The sequence below is a fragment of the Poromitra crassiceps genome (assembly GCF_964638095.1).
Source record: "Poromitra crassiceps genome assembly, chromosome: 14".
NCBI classification, from domain to species: domain Eukaryota; kingdom Metazoa; phylum Chordata; class Actinopteri; order Beryciformes; family Melamphaidae; genus Poromitra; species Poromitra crassiceps.
Genome location: NC_139633.1, coordinates 32767835 through 32783414, shown reverse-complemented (window position 1 = coordinate 32783414; position 15580 = coordinate 32767835). Strand labels below are relative to the sequence as shown.

At 42.2% G+C, this 15580-nt stretch overlaps 1 protein-coding gene across 1 annotated transcript in view; it reads right to left on the bottom strand.

Moving 5' to 3' along the window:
- The window catches only part of LOC310789279 (pantothenate kinase 3-like), a gene marked incomplete at its 5' end in the record, with an annotated part of 59040 nt that overhangs the window by 17155 nt on the left and 26305 nt on the right, over positions 1–15580 (bottom strand). The window contains 2 exons of the mRNA XM_083650884.1: positions 4353–4606; positions 12795–13000. Coding sequence (XP_083507010.1) covers positions 4353–4606; positions 12795–13000 — 460 coding nt within the window. The remainder of the gene's footprint in view (positions 1–4352; positions 4607–12794; positions 13001–15580) is intronic.

Genomic DNA, 15580 nt, shown 5'->3' with positions numbered 1-15580 from the left:
TGGCTGTGACAGAGTGAGGCCCTTTCAGAGTCACATGTCAGGAGTACAGACATGTGGCTGTGACAGAGTGAGGCCCTTTCAGAGTCACATGTCAGGAGTACAGACATGTGGCTGTGACAGAGTGAGGCCCTTTCAGAGTCACATGTCAGGAGGAGTACAGACATGTGACTGTGACAGAGTGAGGCCCTTTCAGAGTCACATGTCAGGAGTACAGACATGTGGCTGTGACAGAGTGAGGCCCTTTCAGAGTCACATGTCAGGAGGAGTACAGACATGTGGCTGTGACAGAGTGAGGCCCTTTCAGAGTCACATGTCAGGAGTACAGACATGTGGCTGCGCTGTGTAGAAAAAAACAGAATATGTAGGAGATGTGGTCAAACAGATTGTGATATTGAAAGTTGTGACGTGAGTAAGGAGCAAGCTAAGCGCTTACATTGTGAGGGAAACATGGTGTGGGGGATGATGCTCAGTGTCCGAGAAGAAGGGGAGGTGAGTACAGGATGAGAGAGGAACAGGGATATGCTGAGGCTGCTAAGAAGAGGTGGAGAAGGGAGAGAAATGAGGTCAGGGTGGATATACTGTACCAAAGGATCCAGAGAAGGAAAGAAGGACAGATCAAGAGAGAGTGACGTTTGCATGGACAAGAGATGATTCCTGACCTTCATGGCAATGGTCATCAACTGTGCTACTAGCTAGCATGACTGGGAGGACGGAGAGGACAGAAATGGTGGTTGATGCTGCGAAGAGGTTCCTGGATATGGTGAACGTGGACGTAACTGGAGCAGAGACAGATAAAATACTGCGGGACACATTTGCGCAGAGTCAGGCAACTGCGTCCGAGTAATAGTATGGACAATCATTCTGAATTGGAGCACTTTGGGTGGACAATTATTTTTTCAATGTAAATAACTGAATTTTGAAGACTACTCAATTACAGTCGGTGGCGGTATGCACCATGATAGTTGGATTGCAATCTGCCAATAAACGTAAAGAAGAAGAAGAAGACAACACTGATCTGTTATCTACCAGACTGTATAACGCTATATCAATGGACCGCAATTTAAAGGACATTGTTTTGAGAAAGGTGCGCGAGGAAGTAACGAGGAAGAAGTTGGTTGGGGACTGAAGTAGTAAGTTCAGAAAAGATATGTTTTATTAGTTACTCCCGCTACGTTATCGGTTATTTTTAATACATCAATGGTTTTAACAGATGCGAGCTAGCATTAGCCACTTGTGTTAGCCGGCTTTTAGCTTGCATTCTTTAATGTCGGCTTAACATTACTAACAATCTAACAACCGATAACTTACCAGGTTGTCCAACTGCCTGCGTATGCCAGGAAATGTGTTTTATAACGTTACAACTGCCGGGTATAAAATGAGGCCTACACAATAGCAGCCATTAGCTAAAAGCTAACGGGTTAGCCTGTCGCAAACAGACACGGGAGGTTTTATTTGGGGTAAAGCATGAGGAGAGTATTTATATGGATATCTCTTGGAAGTACTTTGACTATGGGGATGTTTGCAAGCTGCATAACAGTTAGAAAAACGACCCGACTGAGAGACAGCAGCACTGGGCTGCATAGTTAGTAAACGCAAGTTACAACGTAGCCAAAGTTTCAGTTAGATTTCATCTGTTAAACCAAAATTTGTTCCAAAATGAATTAAATCATAACGTTAATCAAATGCTATGGAAACATTAGCTAAATCAACAGAGCTGCAAAGATCAGTTCATCAGGATAATAATTCCCCCTGTATGACGGTTTGTTGCCCAGAGCACCCCGGAGTCTGGCTGCTAGGAGCAATCTCCGACAACGAAATTCAGATTTCCGTACAGGCGTCAATTTTGATAAACTGACCTCATAGTAGGGCTGTCACTTTTAATTCGAAATTCGAATGCAACTTCGAATGTGGGGAAGGGGTTCGTGTTCTTGACTATTCGATTATTATTATTATTATTATTATTATTATTTTTTTTATGAACCAAAATTAACCAACTGCTGCTTGCTGGTAGTGTTAATCCCATGTCAGAAAAAGTCTCCAGATGTGTCGCGTTAGTCTCTTCTGAGAAAGATTGTCTCCAGGGTCTGAAAAGTTGTCTCGAGTTGGATGCAGCCAAGTTTGTGAGGCAGTGTTGTGACTGTGAGCGTCCAAGCTAACACGTCGGGCTGATGCCCGGTGGCCTGGACTGGAAAAAATAAAAAAAATAAAAAAAAAATTAATTAACCAAAAAACTTCGAATATATTCGAACGAATTTCGGGCAATTAAAGTTCGTTCGAACATTATTTTGGGAAAAAGTGACAGCCGTACCTCATAGTGGGAATCTACATGGTTACTTTTCGTGAGACCAAAATGATTAGAACTTAAAGTGCCATATTTACAGAGCTAGAGAGGATTGACAACATGACACACTGTGCGCAAATCTAGAAACAGCAGCTCTACATAAGAAAGTTTACAGGGGATAGAGGGGATAGAGGGGGGGGCTCAGACTGAGGTTTCAACCCAAAAGAGCTACTGCGCAGACTCTGGTTCTCTGATCTGAGAAGATTTTGGCTTCAATACACCATACAGTACATGGAGGAGATAGGCACGCTGCCTCCATTTATTTATCTCAATGGGACTGACTGACTGACTGGTTCAGTAGAGAGCAGGTTTTTCAGGTTTGCTTTGCGACTGACTGACTGACTGCGTTAGGGTGCAACAGGCTGGTTTACTGTCTGACTGACTGGGTCTTCTAATGTTTTTGACAGACAGCAGACAAGCTGTCAAGCGGTCTCCTCGGTCATTCCATGTCAACATGCTTGTGTCATCTGTGGGACGTTCTCCTTTTGCTCCTAATCGTTTAACAGCACACAATGTCATCAGTCTTTATATGACATAAGCCTGGATGATAGGATGATAGATAAGATATGGCTGGAATTCAAACGACTGATCCTGGCGCACTTTGGACCTGCAGAAGCTGTAAAAAATATTCACCCACGTCGACTTTTTGCACATATTCCTGCCCAACAGAATTATTTCAACTCTTTTACTTGTTGTAGACTAGCTTATGCTTCCTCTGATACATGTGCAGTCGCCAGCCGGTTCTTTTCACCTGACAGCGAGGGGTTTCACTGGCAGGATGTAGCATGTGGGAGGACCACGCTATGTTCACAATAGTGATGTCAGTTAGATTTGCTTAGGTCAGAGCTATGGAATATTAAATCATCCATCTTTGCTCACTACATCTGCCTTTCTTTCTTACTGTCATTACTGGCAACTAAACCTGTTCCGATTTTTGCATCGGGGAGAGTTCTATTGAAGTGACTATAAACCATCTGTGTGTCGTTTCACTTTTTATTGAAAATGCTTCCACCAGATTTTCACGGCTGCTTTATGGGAAAAATGCCATTTGAGTGGCGACAACATCGTTGACGTCACTGGCGCTCGGCATAAGGAGGATTAACGTTATTATTAACGTCATTATCGATATCAGATTCTCCATCGTCGATGACGTAACGCTAAACATCACTGACACTGAGGTTACTCGGTGTTGACGTTCCAGCTAGAGGTGCCTTGTTGTTGGACTTGTCACGATCTATCATGTTTGCAAGCAACTGTATCCACGAGAAATCAGCAGAGGAGCGTTGATGTCGAGAGAGGACCGAGGGACGCAATATTTTTTTCTCCATGATGGCGAAGGCTAGGCGAAGGCATGACCCGCCCCTCTCTGCCTCTGATTGGCCTAGTGTCAAACGTTCATCCAATCACATTCGCTTGGCTATACTGCCTCTCTTTCTACAGTCTGTGCTCAGACTCAGTGGGTCAGACAGACAGCCGTTTCGCTTGCTAAGCCCCGTTCCGCACAAACATAGATCGGTCTGCGCAAACCATTGCGGGATTACTCCCCCTTTATCAATTGAAAATATGCGGGAATTCGGGAAAATGTGCAGGATTCCCAGAATTCCCTCAATCCCGCGCCGAATTTTAAGCCCTGAGTAGGGCGCTGCTAGATAATGTCACTAGGTTGACTGTACGGTAGATTAGCAAGGATTTTGAACCTTTTGATGCATCAAAACAACCGCAATCCAAGTCAGAAACACAACAGCATATGCTGTGAGCCTGTTAGATTTCAAAATCCTTACTACCAACACTTAACTAGCCTGTACTGTACTGTACTGTACTGTACTGTACTGTCAACCTAGTGACATCATCAAACAGCGCCCTAGCTGGCGAAAAGCTGAAATGTTGCTCTCAATCACTCGAGATCCCCTATGACTTGTGTGCAGCTGTCCTACTAGTACACTAACGTGTGCGTGTGCGTGTGTGTGTGTGTGTGTGCACGCTCGTGTGCGTGTATGCGCCTTCCCCTCACCTGGTCCCAGTCACCCGTTTGTAGTTGTCCTGGGAGTACACGGCCAGTATGGAGACCCCAGAGCCAATGTTGACCAGCAGCATGGGGAAGGGGTTGTCCAGGCTGCAGGGCGTCTTCACACAGCTCTGGGTGTCCTGGGGGTTCTGGAAGTAGTAGCACTCGGGGTGTCCGTTGAAGCCGACCCGGTCCACGAACAGCAGGCCGCGGATCAGACAGTCCAACTCATCCAGCTTCAGCAGCTCCAGGTCTGCCATCTGCAACACAGAGGGAGGACACTTCCCAATAAACAACTGCGCCAACTTTACCCCACATTTGAATCGCTTCTTTCAGGCGTGAGTTTGGGAGGCTTTTCATACACAGCGTGTGTGAGTCCAACGTTACTTCAGGGGTTCCCCAACCTTGTTTACCTTGTGACGGCACTTGTCACGTCACAAAACTCTAGTGACCCCTAGTGACCCCTAGCCATTCAAAACACAACAAAGACTTTTTGTTGCTGTTGCTAAAATTAACTTGTTTTTCAATCATGTTGTAATACTATGTTGCAAGTAAAAGTAAACATTCAAAATGTAGGCTATTTCGTGTTTTCAAGTTTTCTTTATTAAATATTCTCTTGGCAGTTTATGCAACTGAAAAACGAGAATATTTACAATGGATAAAAGCAATGGAGTACAGCATAAAAATATAAAACCACAATTTAGAATAAAAACAATAATTGGTGAATCTTCTGCATTTTATCAACAGCCACAGATTAGTGCACAAAGTGAGGATTTTGTTTTCCCAGGTCAGGATATGTACAGGTCAGGATATGTACAGGTGAGCATGTATTTACTAGGGATGGGCATCGAATTTCGAATTTTCGAATAATCGTTGTTATTATCAAGGTCGACTTTTATTATTGAAATTCGAAATTCGAAAAAAAAAAAAAAAAAATTAGTGAAATGTTGCATTGTCTCCCCTGATTCTAAGTATAGTCAAATCGCTTGGTTTGAGCAAGTAAAACAATTTTTATAAGCATTTTAAGCAAGGTTTATGGAAAAATGAATGGCGGATGAAATCCCATGAAGAGGGAGAGGGGGTGACTTTGGCACCCCTTTGGCACTCAGACCTGAGCCTACTAAATATTTAATGAACCACTCATGATTGTCAAAACTGTTTTTTATTTTCGAAAATGTCAATGTCATGTAACATGTTCTTTACTTCAGTGGTGCAATGCTTGTTTGAGCTAAAAATCCACAGCAGAAGCTTTTTATATTAATTAATAAAGCCGTAGACTTAGAATCAGGGGAGACAATGCAACATTTCACTCACCAAAAAAAAAAAAAAAATTTTTTTTTTTTTTTTCGAATTTCGAATTAAATTCGAATTTGGCCAGCGAATTTCGAATAGTGTTTTTGCTAGAAATGCCCATCCCTAGTATTTACAAAGCTGCAAATTAATGCTGAACAAACAATGACTCAAATTAAACAATGAACAAGTGTATATATATATATATTAGGGATGGGCATTTCTAGCAAAAACACTATTCGAAATTCGCTGGCCAAATTCGAATTTAATTCGAAATTCGGAAAAAAAAAAAAAAAAAAATGTAAAAAAAAAAAAAATGTTTTTTTTTGTTTTTGTTTTTTTTGTGAGTGAAATGTTGCATTGTCTCCCCTGATTCTAAGTCTACGGCTTTATTAATTAATATAAAAAGCTTCTGCTGTGGATTTTTAGCTCAAACAAGCATTGCACCACTGAAGTAAAGAACATGTTACATGACATTGACATTTTCGAAAATAAAAAACAGTTTTGACAATCATGAGTGGTTCATTAAATATTTAGTAGGCTCAGGTCTGAGTGCCAAAGGGGTGCCAAAGTCACCCCCTCTCCCTCTTCATGGGATTTCATCCGCTATTCATTTTTCCATAAACCTTGCTTAAAATGCTTATAAAAATTGTTTTACTTGCTCAAACCAAGCGATTTGACTATACTTAGAATCAGGGGAGACAATGCAACATTTCACTAAAAAAATTTTTTTTTTCGAATTTCGAATTTCGAATTTCAATAATAAAAGTCGACCTCTATAATAACAACGATTATTCGAAAATTCGAAATTCGATGCCCATCCCTAATATATATATATATATATATATATATATATATATATATATATATATATATACACCGGTATATATATATGAATATATATAGTATACAGTATATAGCTGTATATAGCTATATATAATAGCGATTGTGTGAAATGCATTGTTATCAACTGTTATGGGTAACAGTTAGCACACGTGGCATGGTTAATTAGTTGGCAGAAAAGACAGCTAGACAGCCTTTGCGATTTATTCCAGTAATACCTTATAACAGTCTAACATTAGTTGGAGTGTATCTCACTGATGACTGTAGTCTCATCTGATAAGGGGCATTCTGCATCAACCTTTGCCCAGATAATACAGAGAGAGCTGTATGTGTGAGTTTGAGTTAGCTGCTCGTTAACAGCTCGTTACAGAGAGAGCTGTATGTGTGAGTTTGAGTTAGCTGCTCGTTAACAGCTCGTTACAGAGAGAGCTGTATGTGTGAGTTTGAGTAACGTTAGCTGCTCGTTAGCAGCTTGTTACAGAGAGAGCTGTATGTGTGAGTTTGAGTAACGTTAGCTGCTCGTTAACAGCTCGTTACAGAGAGAGCTGTATGTGTGAGTTTGAATAACGTTAGCTGCTCGTTAGCAGCTTGTTACAGAGAGAGCTGTATGTGTGAGTTTGAGTAACGTTAGCTGCTCGTTAACAGCTCGTTACAGAGAGAGCTGTATGTGTGAGTTTGAGTAACGTTAGCTGCTCGTTAACAGCTCGTTACAGAGAGAGCTGTATGTGTGAGTTTGAGTAACGTTAGCTGCTCGTTAACAGCTCGTTACAGAGAGAGCTGTATGTGTGAGTTTGAGTAACGTTAGCTGCTCGTTAGCAGCTTGTTACAGAGAGAGCTGTATGTGTGAGTTTGAGTAACGTTAGCTGCTCGTTAGCAGCTTGTTAGAGAGAGAGCTGTATGTGTGAGTTTGAGTAACGTTAGCTGCTCGTTAGCAGCTTGTTACAGAGAGAGCTGTATGTGTGAGTTTGAGTAACGTTAACTGCTCGTTAACAGCTCGTTACAGAGAGAGCTGTATGTGTGAGTTTGAGTAACGTTAGCTGCTCGTTAACAGCTCGTTACAGAGAGAGCTGTATGTGTGAGTTTGAGTAACGTTAGCTGCTCGTTAGCAGCTCGTTACAGAGAGAGCTGTATGTGTGAGTTTGAGTAACGTTAGCTGCTCGTTAACAGCTCGTTACAGAGAGAGCTGTATGTGTGAGTTTGAGTAACGTTAGCTGCTCGTTAACAGCTCGTTACAGAGAGAGCTGTATGTGTGAGTTTGAGTAACGTTAGCTGCTCGTTAACAGCTCGTTACAGAGAGAGCTGTATGTGTGAGTTTGAGTAACGTTAGCTGCTCGTTAACAGCTCGTTACAGAGAGAGCTGTATGTGTGAGTTTGAGTAACGTTAGCTGCTCGTTAACAGCTCGTTACAGAGAGAGCTGTATGTGTGAGTTTGAGTAACGTTAGCTGCTCGTTAACAGCTCGTTACAGAGAGCGCTGTATGTGTGAGTTTGAGTAACGTTAGCTGCTCGTTAACAGCTCGTTAACAGCTGATGGTAGCTGCATGCTGAAACGTGTCTATTGTTTGTTATCGATAGCTGAGCCATTTAATTGTTCGTTCCATTGCTCTGCTGGTTGCTCTCCTTTCAGTCTAGATAGCCTGCTATTACAATTAGTGTTTGTGGTTTAATAGCGCTAATTAAAAAGGAAACCATTTGGAAATGCATTCAGAATTATCTTTGCATTGGATAGTCTATAATTTACCATATGAAAATGTAAACGAAAGAAAATGGACTATTTTCATGTCAAACAAAAGAAAGAGAGAGCACCAAGCCCAACTCAGAGGACTCTTGATTTCCTTCAAGTTGTTTAGGAAACCTGCTCAGTTTATATAAAATGATAAAACGAGAAAAAAAGAAAACGGTAAAGTAACAAATAATGAAATCCATTTTACAGTATTCTAATTAGGTCTGTGCAATAAAATCGATGCGGCAATATATCGCAATACTTTTTTCCGCAATACTGTATCGATATTTCAGAAAAATATCGTGATATATCGCCATATTGATTTTTTTGCACATCCGTGTGTTCAGTGACACAACAAGAATACTTTTTTCCCCCAGTGCGTTCAGTAAGACACTTAACACTCAGTAGTTTTGACTCACTCTGTCTACTAAGTTATCAATATAAAGTGATGTACATATTATTACACTACCTGGGTGGTACACAGCGTGTTGTATTTTAGCTCTATTTTAACATTTTCAGTAAATTATGTACAGTATTGCAATATATATGTATTGTATCACAATGTATCATGATATAATCCTATCGTGACCCATGTATAGCCCTCCCTGGACATATCACCCAGCCCTATGTTTGGTATAGCCCTCCCTGGACATATCACCCAGCCCTATGTTTGGTATAGCCCTCCCTGGACATATCACCCAGCCCTATGTTTGGTATAGCCCTCCCTGGACATATCACGCAGCCCTATGTTTGGTATAGCCCTCCCTGGACATATCATCCAGCCCTATGTTTGGTATAGCCCTCCCTGGACATATCATCCAGCCCTATGTTTGGTATAGCCCTCCCTGGACATATCATCCAGCCCTATGTTTGGTATAGCCCTCCCTGGACATATCATCCAGCCCTATGTTTGGTATAGCCCTCCCTGGACATATCATCCAGCCCTATGTTTGGTATAGCCCTCCCTGGACATATCACCCAGCCCTATGTTTGGTATAGCCCTCCCTGGACATATCATCCAGCCCTATGTTTGGTATAGCCCTCCCTGGACATATCATCCAGCCCTATGTTTGGTATAGCCCTCCCTGGACATATCATCCAGCCCTATGTTTGGTATAGCCCTCCCTGGACAAAAAGAATGTACCAGCCACCCCTGCGTTTAGCCAGCCATTTCATGAGGGCAGCCATGAAGGCAATGGGCGGCTACTTTTAATATAAGATGGCTTTGAATTCTTAACTTTTTTAGTCAGTGCATGATTCCATTTATTTCAAGTTCTGATGTCTTTACTGTTATTCTAAAATATGAAGAAGAGGGGAAAAATGCAAAATTGAAGAAAAAAATGAACGTGTCCAAACATTTGAATGGCAGTGTGGATGTTGCACGTATTCCTTCATTGAAATGTTTGAATGGCAGTGTGCATGTTGCACGTATTCCTTCATGGAAACGTTTGAATGGCAGTGTGCATGTTGCACGTATTCCTTCATGGAAATGTTTGAATGGCAGTGTGCATGTTGCACGTATTCCTTCATTGAAACATTTGAATGGCAGTGTGCATGTTGCACGTATTCCTTCATTGAAATGTTTGAATGGCAGTGTGCATGTTGCACGTATTCCTTCATTGAAATGTTTGAATGGCAGTGTGCATGTTGCACGTATTCCTTCATTGAAATGTTTGAATGGCAGTGTGCATGTTGCACGTATTCCTTCATTGAAATGTTGTGACTGAGGACTACTGCAGAGAGGTTTAACCAAGGGCTTTTATTTGGCCTAAAGGCTTGCTTAATTTTCTGTTTACACTTTTGATTTTAAGCCTATTTGACATTGGGTGTGGCACTGTAATTGTTTACACGGTGTTGGCAAACCCAATATTTATTTTATAACCACAATAAATACTCCCTTAGACTAAATGGCAATGAAGATGGCAAACGTAAATTTTACTGAAAAAGAACTGAAGCTCTTCCTCCAAATAATTAATCAACCATCGCCTGATAGAAGTTTTGTTTTCCCTTCTCTAGCGTTAAAGTGTAGTAGAGACAACCTGCCTCCGAAAGGTCAGGATAATTAGCCTTAGCTGCTTGAACCAGTTTCATTACATACACAATCATGGTCATTCCTTAAGGTAAAGCCCTGGGAATTTGTTCTCCAACATTCAGAAGGACTAAACAGCAAATAGAGTAAGAGAAACTCAAAGAGAGTGGAATTTGTATTTCTGTTGAGAGTTAACAGCTGCCTGTGGCTGTGCCTCCTCAGCCCAGAAACTCAATGGAGCTCCAGGCAAAAGACAGTTGGTAAGATCACCAAACATTACGGCTGCATGATGTTGGAAAAAACTGACATTGTGTGACGCCCACCAATGTGTGGTCACATTTATGTTCATTCATTGTATTTTCTAATCAACCTGTTTCCACCATTTGTACGTTACGTACAGTCCCTGGCCTTCATATCATGGGCAGTTAAGAATCAACATTTTCCATTAAGTGCGCCAGGTGCATTTGAGCTTGTAGCCACATGGGGGCAGTGCAGCACTTTACATCACGCTTTGATGCTTTTTACGACAGGTGTCACCAAAGAGCGTGGAAGGAAAGAGACGACACTCCGGCCATTTTTGGAAACAGAATGCGCCTCGCAGTGGTCAGCTGCGGTAGCGCTGGCCCCTATAATCAGTTTCTCTAAACAGTAACTCAACGGGAGTTGAACCTCGGGTCCTTTTCATTAGGTATTTATCTTGAAAAAACTAAACAAAGAAAACGAAAAATTTTGCTTAGTTTCCACAATATGGTTGTTGTTTTACATCCCTGCACTACACCACTTCAATCAAGATTTGCAGTACGCCCGGAAAAGATGTGAATCCCCAAAGTTTAGAGTGTTCTCCCGTTGAGTTACTGTTTAGAGAGGCTGATTATAGGGGCCAGCGCTACCGCAGCTGACCACTGCGAGCCTGTGCGAGGTTCTTTTGGCGCTGTCACGCTTCCAAAAAAAAAAAATGGCGGAGGCTGCTGGGCGCTGATGTTGCAATGGGGCAATATGGAGCTGTCATTTCTTTCCATAAAAGTTCTTTGGTGTCACTTTCCTGCGGGCAGAGCGGTCTTCACCATGTTAGCTTCCTGTCTTCACCATGTTAGCTTCCTGTCTTCACCATGTTAGCTTCCTGTCTTCACCATGTTAGCTTCCTGTCTTCACCATGTTAGCTTCCTGTCTTCACCATGTTAGCTTCCTGTCTTCACCATGTTAGCTTCCTGTCTTCACCATGTTAGCTTCCTGCGGGCAGAGCGGTCTTCACCATGTTAGCTTCCTGCGGGCAGAGCGGTCTTCACCATGTTAGCGGCGCTTTACGCTCTTTCTGTTGAGCAAGCCTGAAACCAGCAGTGAAGTCCTCCTGTCTCACGTTTATTTATCCTGTTCACAGGTTGGTAAAGTCATAATTTAGGCTGATTAACTCAGTTTTGCTACTAGAAACATGTTACTTAAAGCTGCATTCAGCGATGTTTTGAAGTGTTAAATGGCTCTATATTCTGACAGCAATCACTGTAATAGAGTGTTTGGTCAGAGACTTGAAACCCCCAACCACCCACTGTCCTCTATCTCTCTCCTGTAGTCCTGCAGGCAGGGTGGACATATCTCCGCAACCGTAACTCGTAGAGACTGATGAATGGCGACTTTCGGCTTTTTGGATTCGGGGTGAAAAAATACATATAGTCCTTTACAGGCATTTCTCCGAAAATGTCAACTTTTCTCTGATTGGATCAAAATTGCCGGCGACCTCAAACTCTCCAATCATCTCAGAAGCAGCGCTTCATGGAAGCGTGGAGCGGCCGGTGTGATTGGTCTCCCTTGATTACAGCTCTTGTTGCTTCAGCGTTGCTTTGTTGTTTGCAGTGTTGCCAGATATATGGTGAGTTAATTATGTATGTGTGTGTGTGTATATATATATATATATATATATATATATATATATATATATATATACATACATACACACACACACACACATAGGGATGTCACAATATATCGTCCCACAATATATCGCGATATCAAAACGTGACAATATGTATCGTTGAGATGAAATCTCATATCGCGAGAAAAAGAAGCTGAACATGGTGGCACTGATCTGCATCTGATTGCATGCTCGCTCTCCTTTTCATTGCTTTGTTTGAACAGACGAGGGACGTTACAGACACACGGAGGATGAAAATAGTGAAATTACTCAAATTAGCGTGGAGGATATGCCCCCTCAACTTACAAATCGATCGCAGAAAAATATTGTTAAAATATTTAACAATATCGTATCGTTATCGTGAACCCAATATCGTGTATCGTATTGTACCGTGAACTGAGTGTATCGTGACACCCCTAATATATATACGGTATATATATAGTTAATAATTTAATTATTTTTTAAATTTGAATGTCAGCATTATGAACGAATATTCAAATATCAGAATATTCAAGGACAGCCCTACGCCGAAGTAAATTTCGCTTTAGTATTCTGCTAACATTAGTAGTAATACACACACACACACACACACACACACACACACACACACACATTATCTCTCTCTCTCGACACTCTCACACACCCTCCCATCGCTCACCGTGCGGAAGTCGTTCTCGAACTTGTAGGCCCCTCCCCCGGTGGCGCAGAGTGTGGTGTGCAGGCTGGAGAACTTCTTGTCGCGTCCCATCTGGATGAAGCGGTGCATGGCTTGCGTGGGGAAGCGGATAAAGTGCAGGTTCCCCGTCCGGCCGCACATGGTCAGGTTCCTCAGCTCCAGGTGCACGTCACGCACTCCTGTTTTACCTGGCAGACGGAGGGAAAGACATTCACATGCTAAGTGTCTGGCTGACACTCTTAAGCTCCCTACAGACTGAGGGACTTTCACAATCTTTTAAGTTTATTGCAGGCCTCACTGCGACATGGATCTGATCAACTTCAGAATCAGAATCAGAAAGACTTTAATGATCCCCGGGGGGAAATTGGGAATACGACTTGGATACGACTGACATCAAGTTTGATGTGTGTAGTAGACTCTACGATGATTACCTACCTACTGAATCACAGGTCAATACACAAGAATAGAACGTCATCAAGTGTGCGCCCAACGAGGCATCAGCATCATGATCTACGCCGCTATAGTATTATGCAGAGATGGGGACTTGAGAATTGGACTCGAGACGACTCGACTCCCTGTTTTGATGACTTGCGACTTGACGTGAGTCGTGACACAAAATAAATTATATTTGAGACTTGACTTGGACGTTAAAGACTCGTGACTTTGACTTGGGACGTAATGACTTGGATGACTTGTTTGTGTTCATCAGTTTAAAAATATTAAATATAAAATATTAACATGTTCAACGTTGTCAATAGGGGTGGGAATCGCTGAGTAGCTCACGATACGATATGGTCACGATACTTGGCCCTCGATAACGATATTATCACGATACAGCGATTCTGCGATAATCGATATATTGGAAGACGATACATCACGATACCTGTGTAACTGAAGAGAAAAAAATACCCCTAAAAGGCAAGAAGCAGGTATTATGTATTTATTAGCAGAATTGACATGAACTCTCTCAGAGTTCCCTCACTCACTCATAACATTTTCGATACCACGGAGGAAAAGTTACACATTAAGTCTTTTTATTATTATTATTAAAACAAGAAAACCTATATAACCTACCTACCTATATAATTTCTAAAAGTAGATATTAATGAGCAAACATTTCCATTCATGTAGCCTACAGTATTTATGTTTTTGTTTCAACTACAAACATAAATAAACGTCAACTTGAAACTATGTTTCAACTACCACACACAGCATAATATTTTAGCCTGTTTATTAAAAAAAAAAAAAAAAAAAAAAAAAAAATTAAATAAACATATCGATACTTGGTGCCAGTGTATCGATAACGTATCGCAAGTGGAAATATCGCGATACCGTGAGTATCGATATTTTGTCCCACCCCTAGTTGTCAAGTGTGTGTGTAAAGTCATCCGGTATGCGAGTGAGTGTGGACCTCAAATCTATCTCGGGGGCTCAAGAAGCTACCATAGAGACCATACTGCTCTGTGGGTGCTACCATAGAGACCATACTGCTCTGTGGGTGCTACCATAGAGACCATACTGCTCTGTGGGTGCTACCATAGAGACCATACTGCTCTGTGGGTGCTACCATAGAGAACATACTGCTCTGTGGGTGCTACCATAGAGACCATACTGCTCTGTGGGTGCTACCATAGAGACCATACTGCTCTGTGGGTGCTACCATAGAGACCATACTGCTCTGTGGGTGCGAGACATGGACCCTCTCCCAAGGCCACATCAAAATCTATTGGCGGATGCTACACACGGATGCTAGGAATGGCATTTAACATCTGCTGGACGCAGCACGTCTCGAACAAGCATCTCTATGGCGACCTACCACCTCTCACCAGAAAAAGAAGAGACAGGCGACAACAGCTAGCCGGACACTGAGCGAGACACCCTGAGCTGCCTGCTAGCCGAGTCATTCTGTGGGAACCAACTCATGGAAGGAGGAACCCTGGGAGACCATGGTCAGCACCCTAAAAGAGGACTGGGGAGCTGCGGTCCGTGGTGGAAGCACAAGACTAGGGATGCACCGATCCACATTTTTTCACTTCCCGATCCGATTCCGATACCTGAATTTGGATATCTGCCGATACCGATATTATGCCGATACCAATATTTTTCTTGAATATACAGTATAGGCAAAGATTTGGCCAATTAAAGATTTTTTTTTGTACCTTGCAAAAAGCAGACAAAATTAAGAAAATATACAAGGCAAAGAAGGATACTATTATACATGGGCAAATTACGGCCAGCGCCCCCCCCCTGTGCGGCCCATGCTGGAATTGCGAATTCCGATCTGATCCGATTCGTGAATTAGTGCCAATATCTGCACCCGATACCGATATTGGATCGGCCCCATCCATTCCCTACACGAGACGTTTGGAAGGTCCGACATCGTGCCCGACGGCAGCCATGCTGACATGAGTCCACGCACTGAGTGAGTGAGTGAGTGAGTGAGTGAGTGGCTATTCGGAGTTTGAGGAACACCCTGTGTATTCTTTTACTGTTTAATGCATGAACTAAAATCCCACTCATGTATAGCTAACTCAGTATCTACAGTATTTAACATGATAACATTATTAAATAATGTGAAATAAATATATCGTTAAAATGTGCTGAATATGTATGGGGGGAGGGGCAAGGGGAAAAGAAGTAGCTCGCAACTAGTTTCATTTTTTGTAAGTAGCTCTCATCCTAAAGAGTTTGGGCGCCCCTGCCCTGCCCTGGCCTAGGTCGTAGGTCGTAGGTCATAGCAGAACTCACATTGTGAGATTGTCACCCTA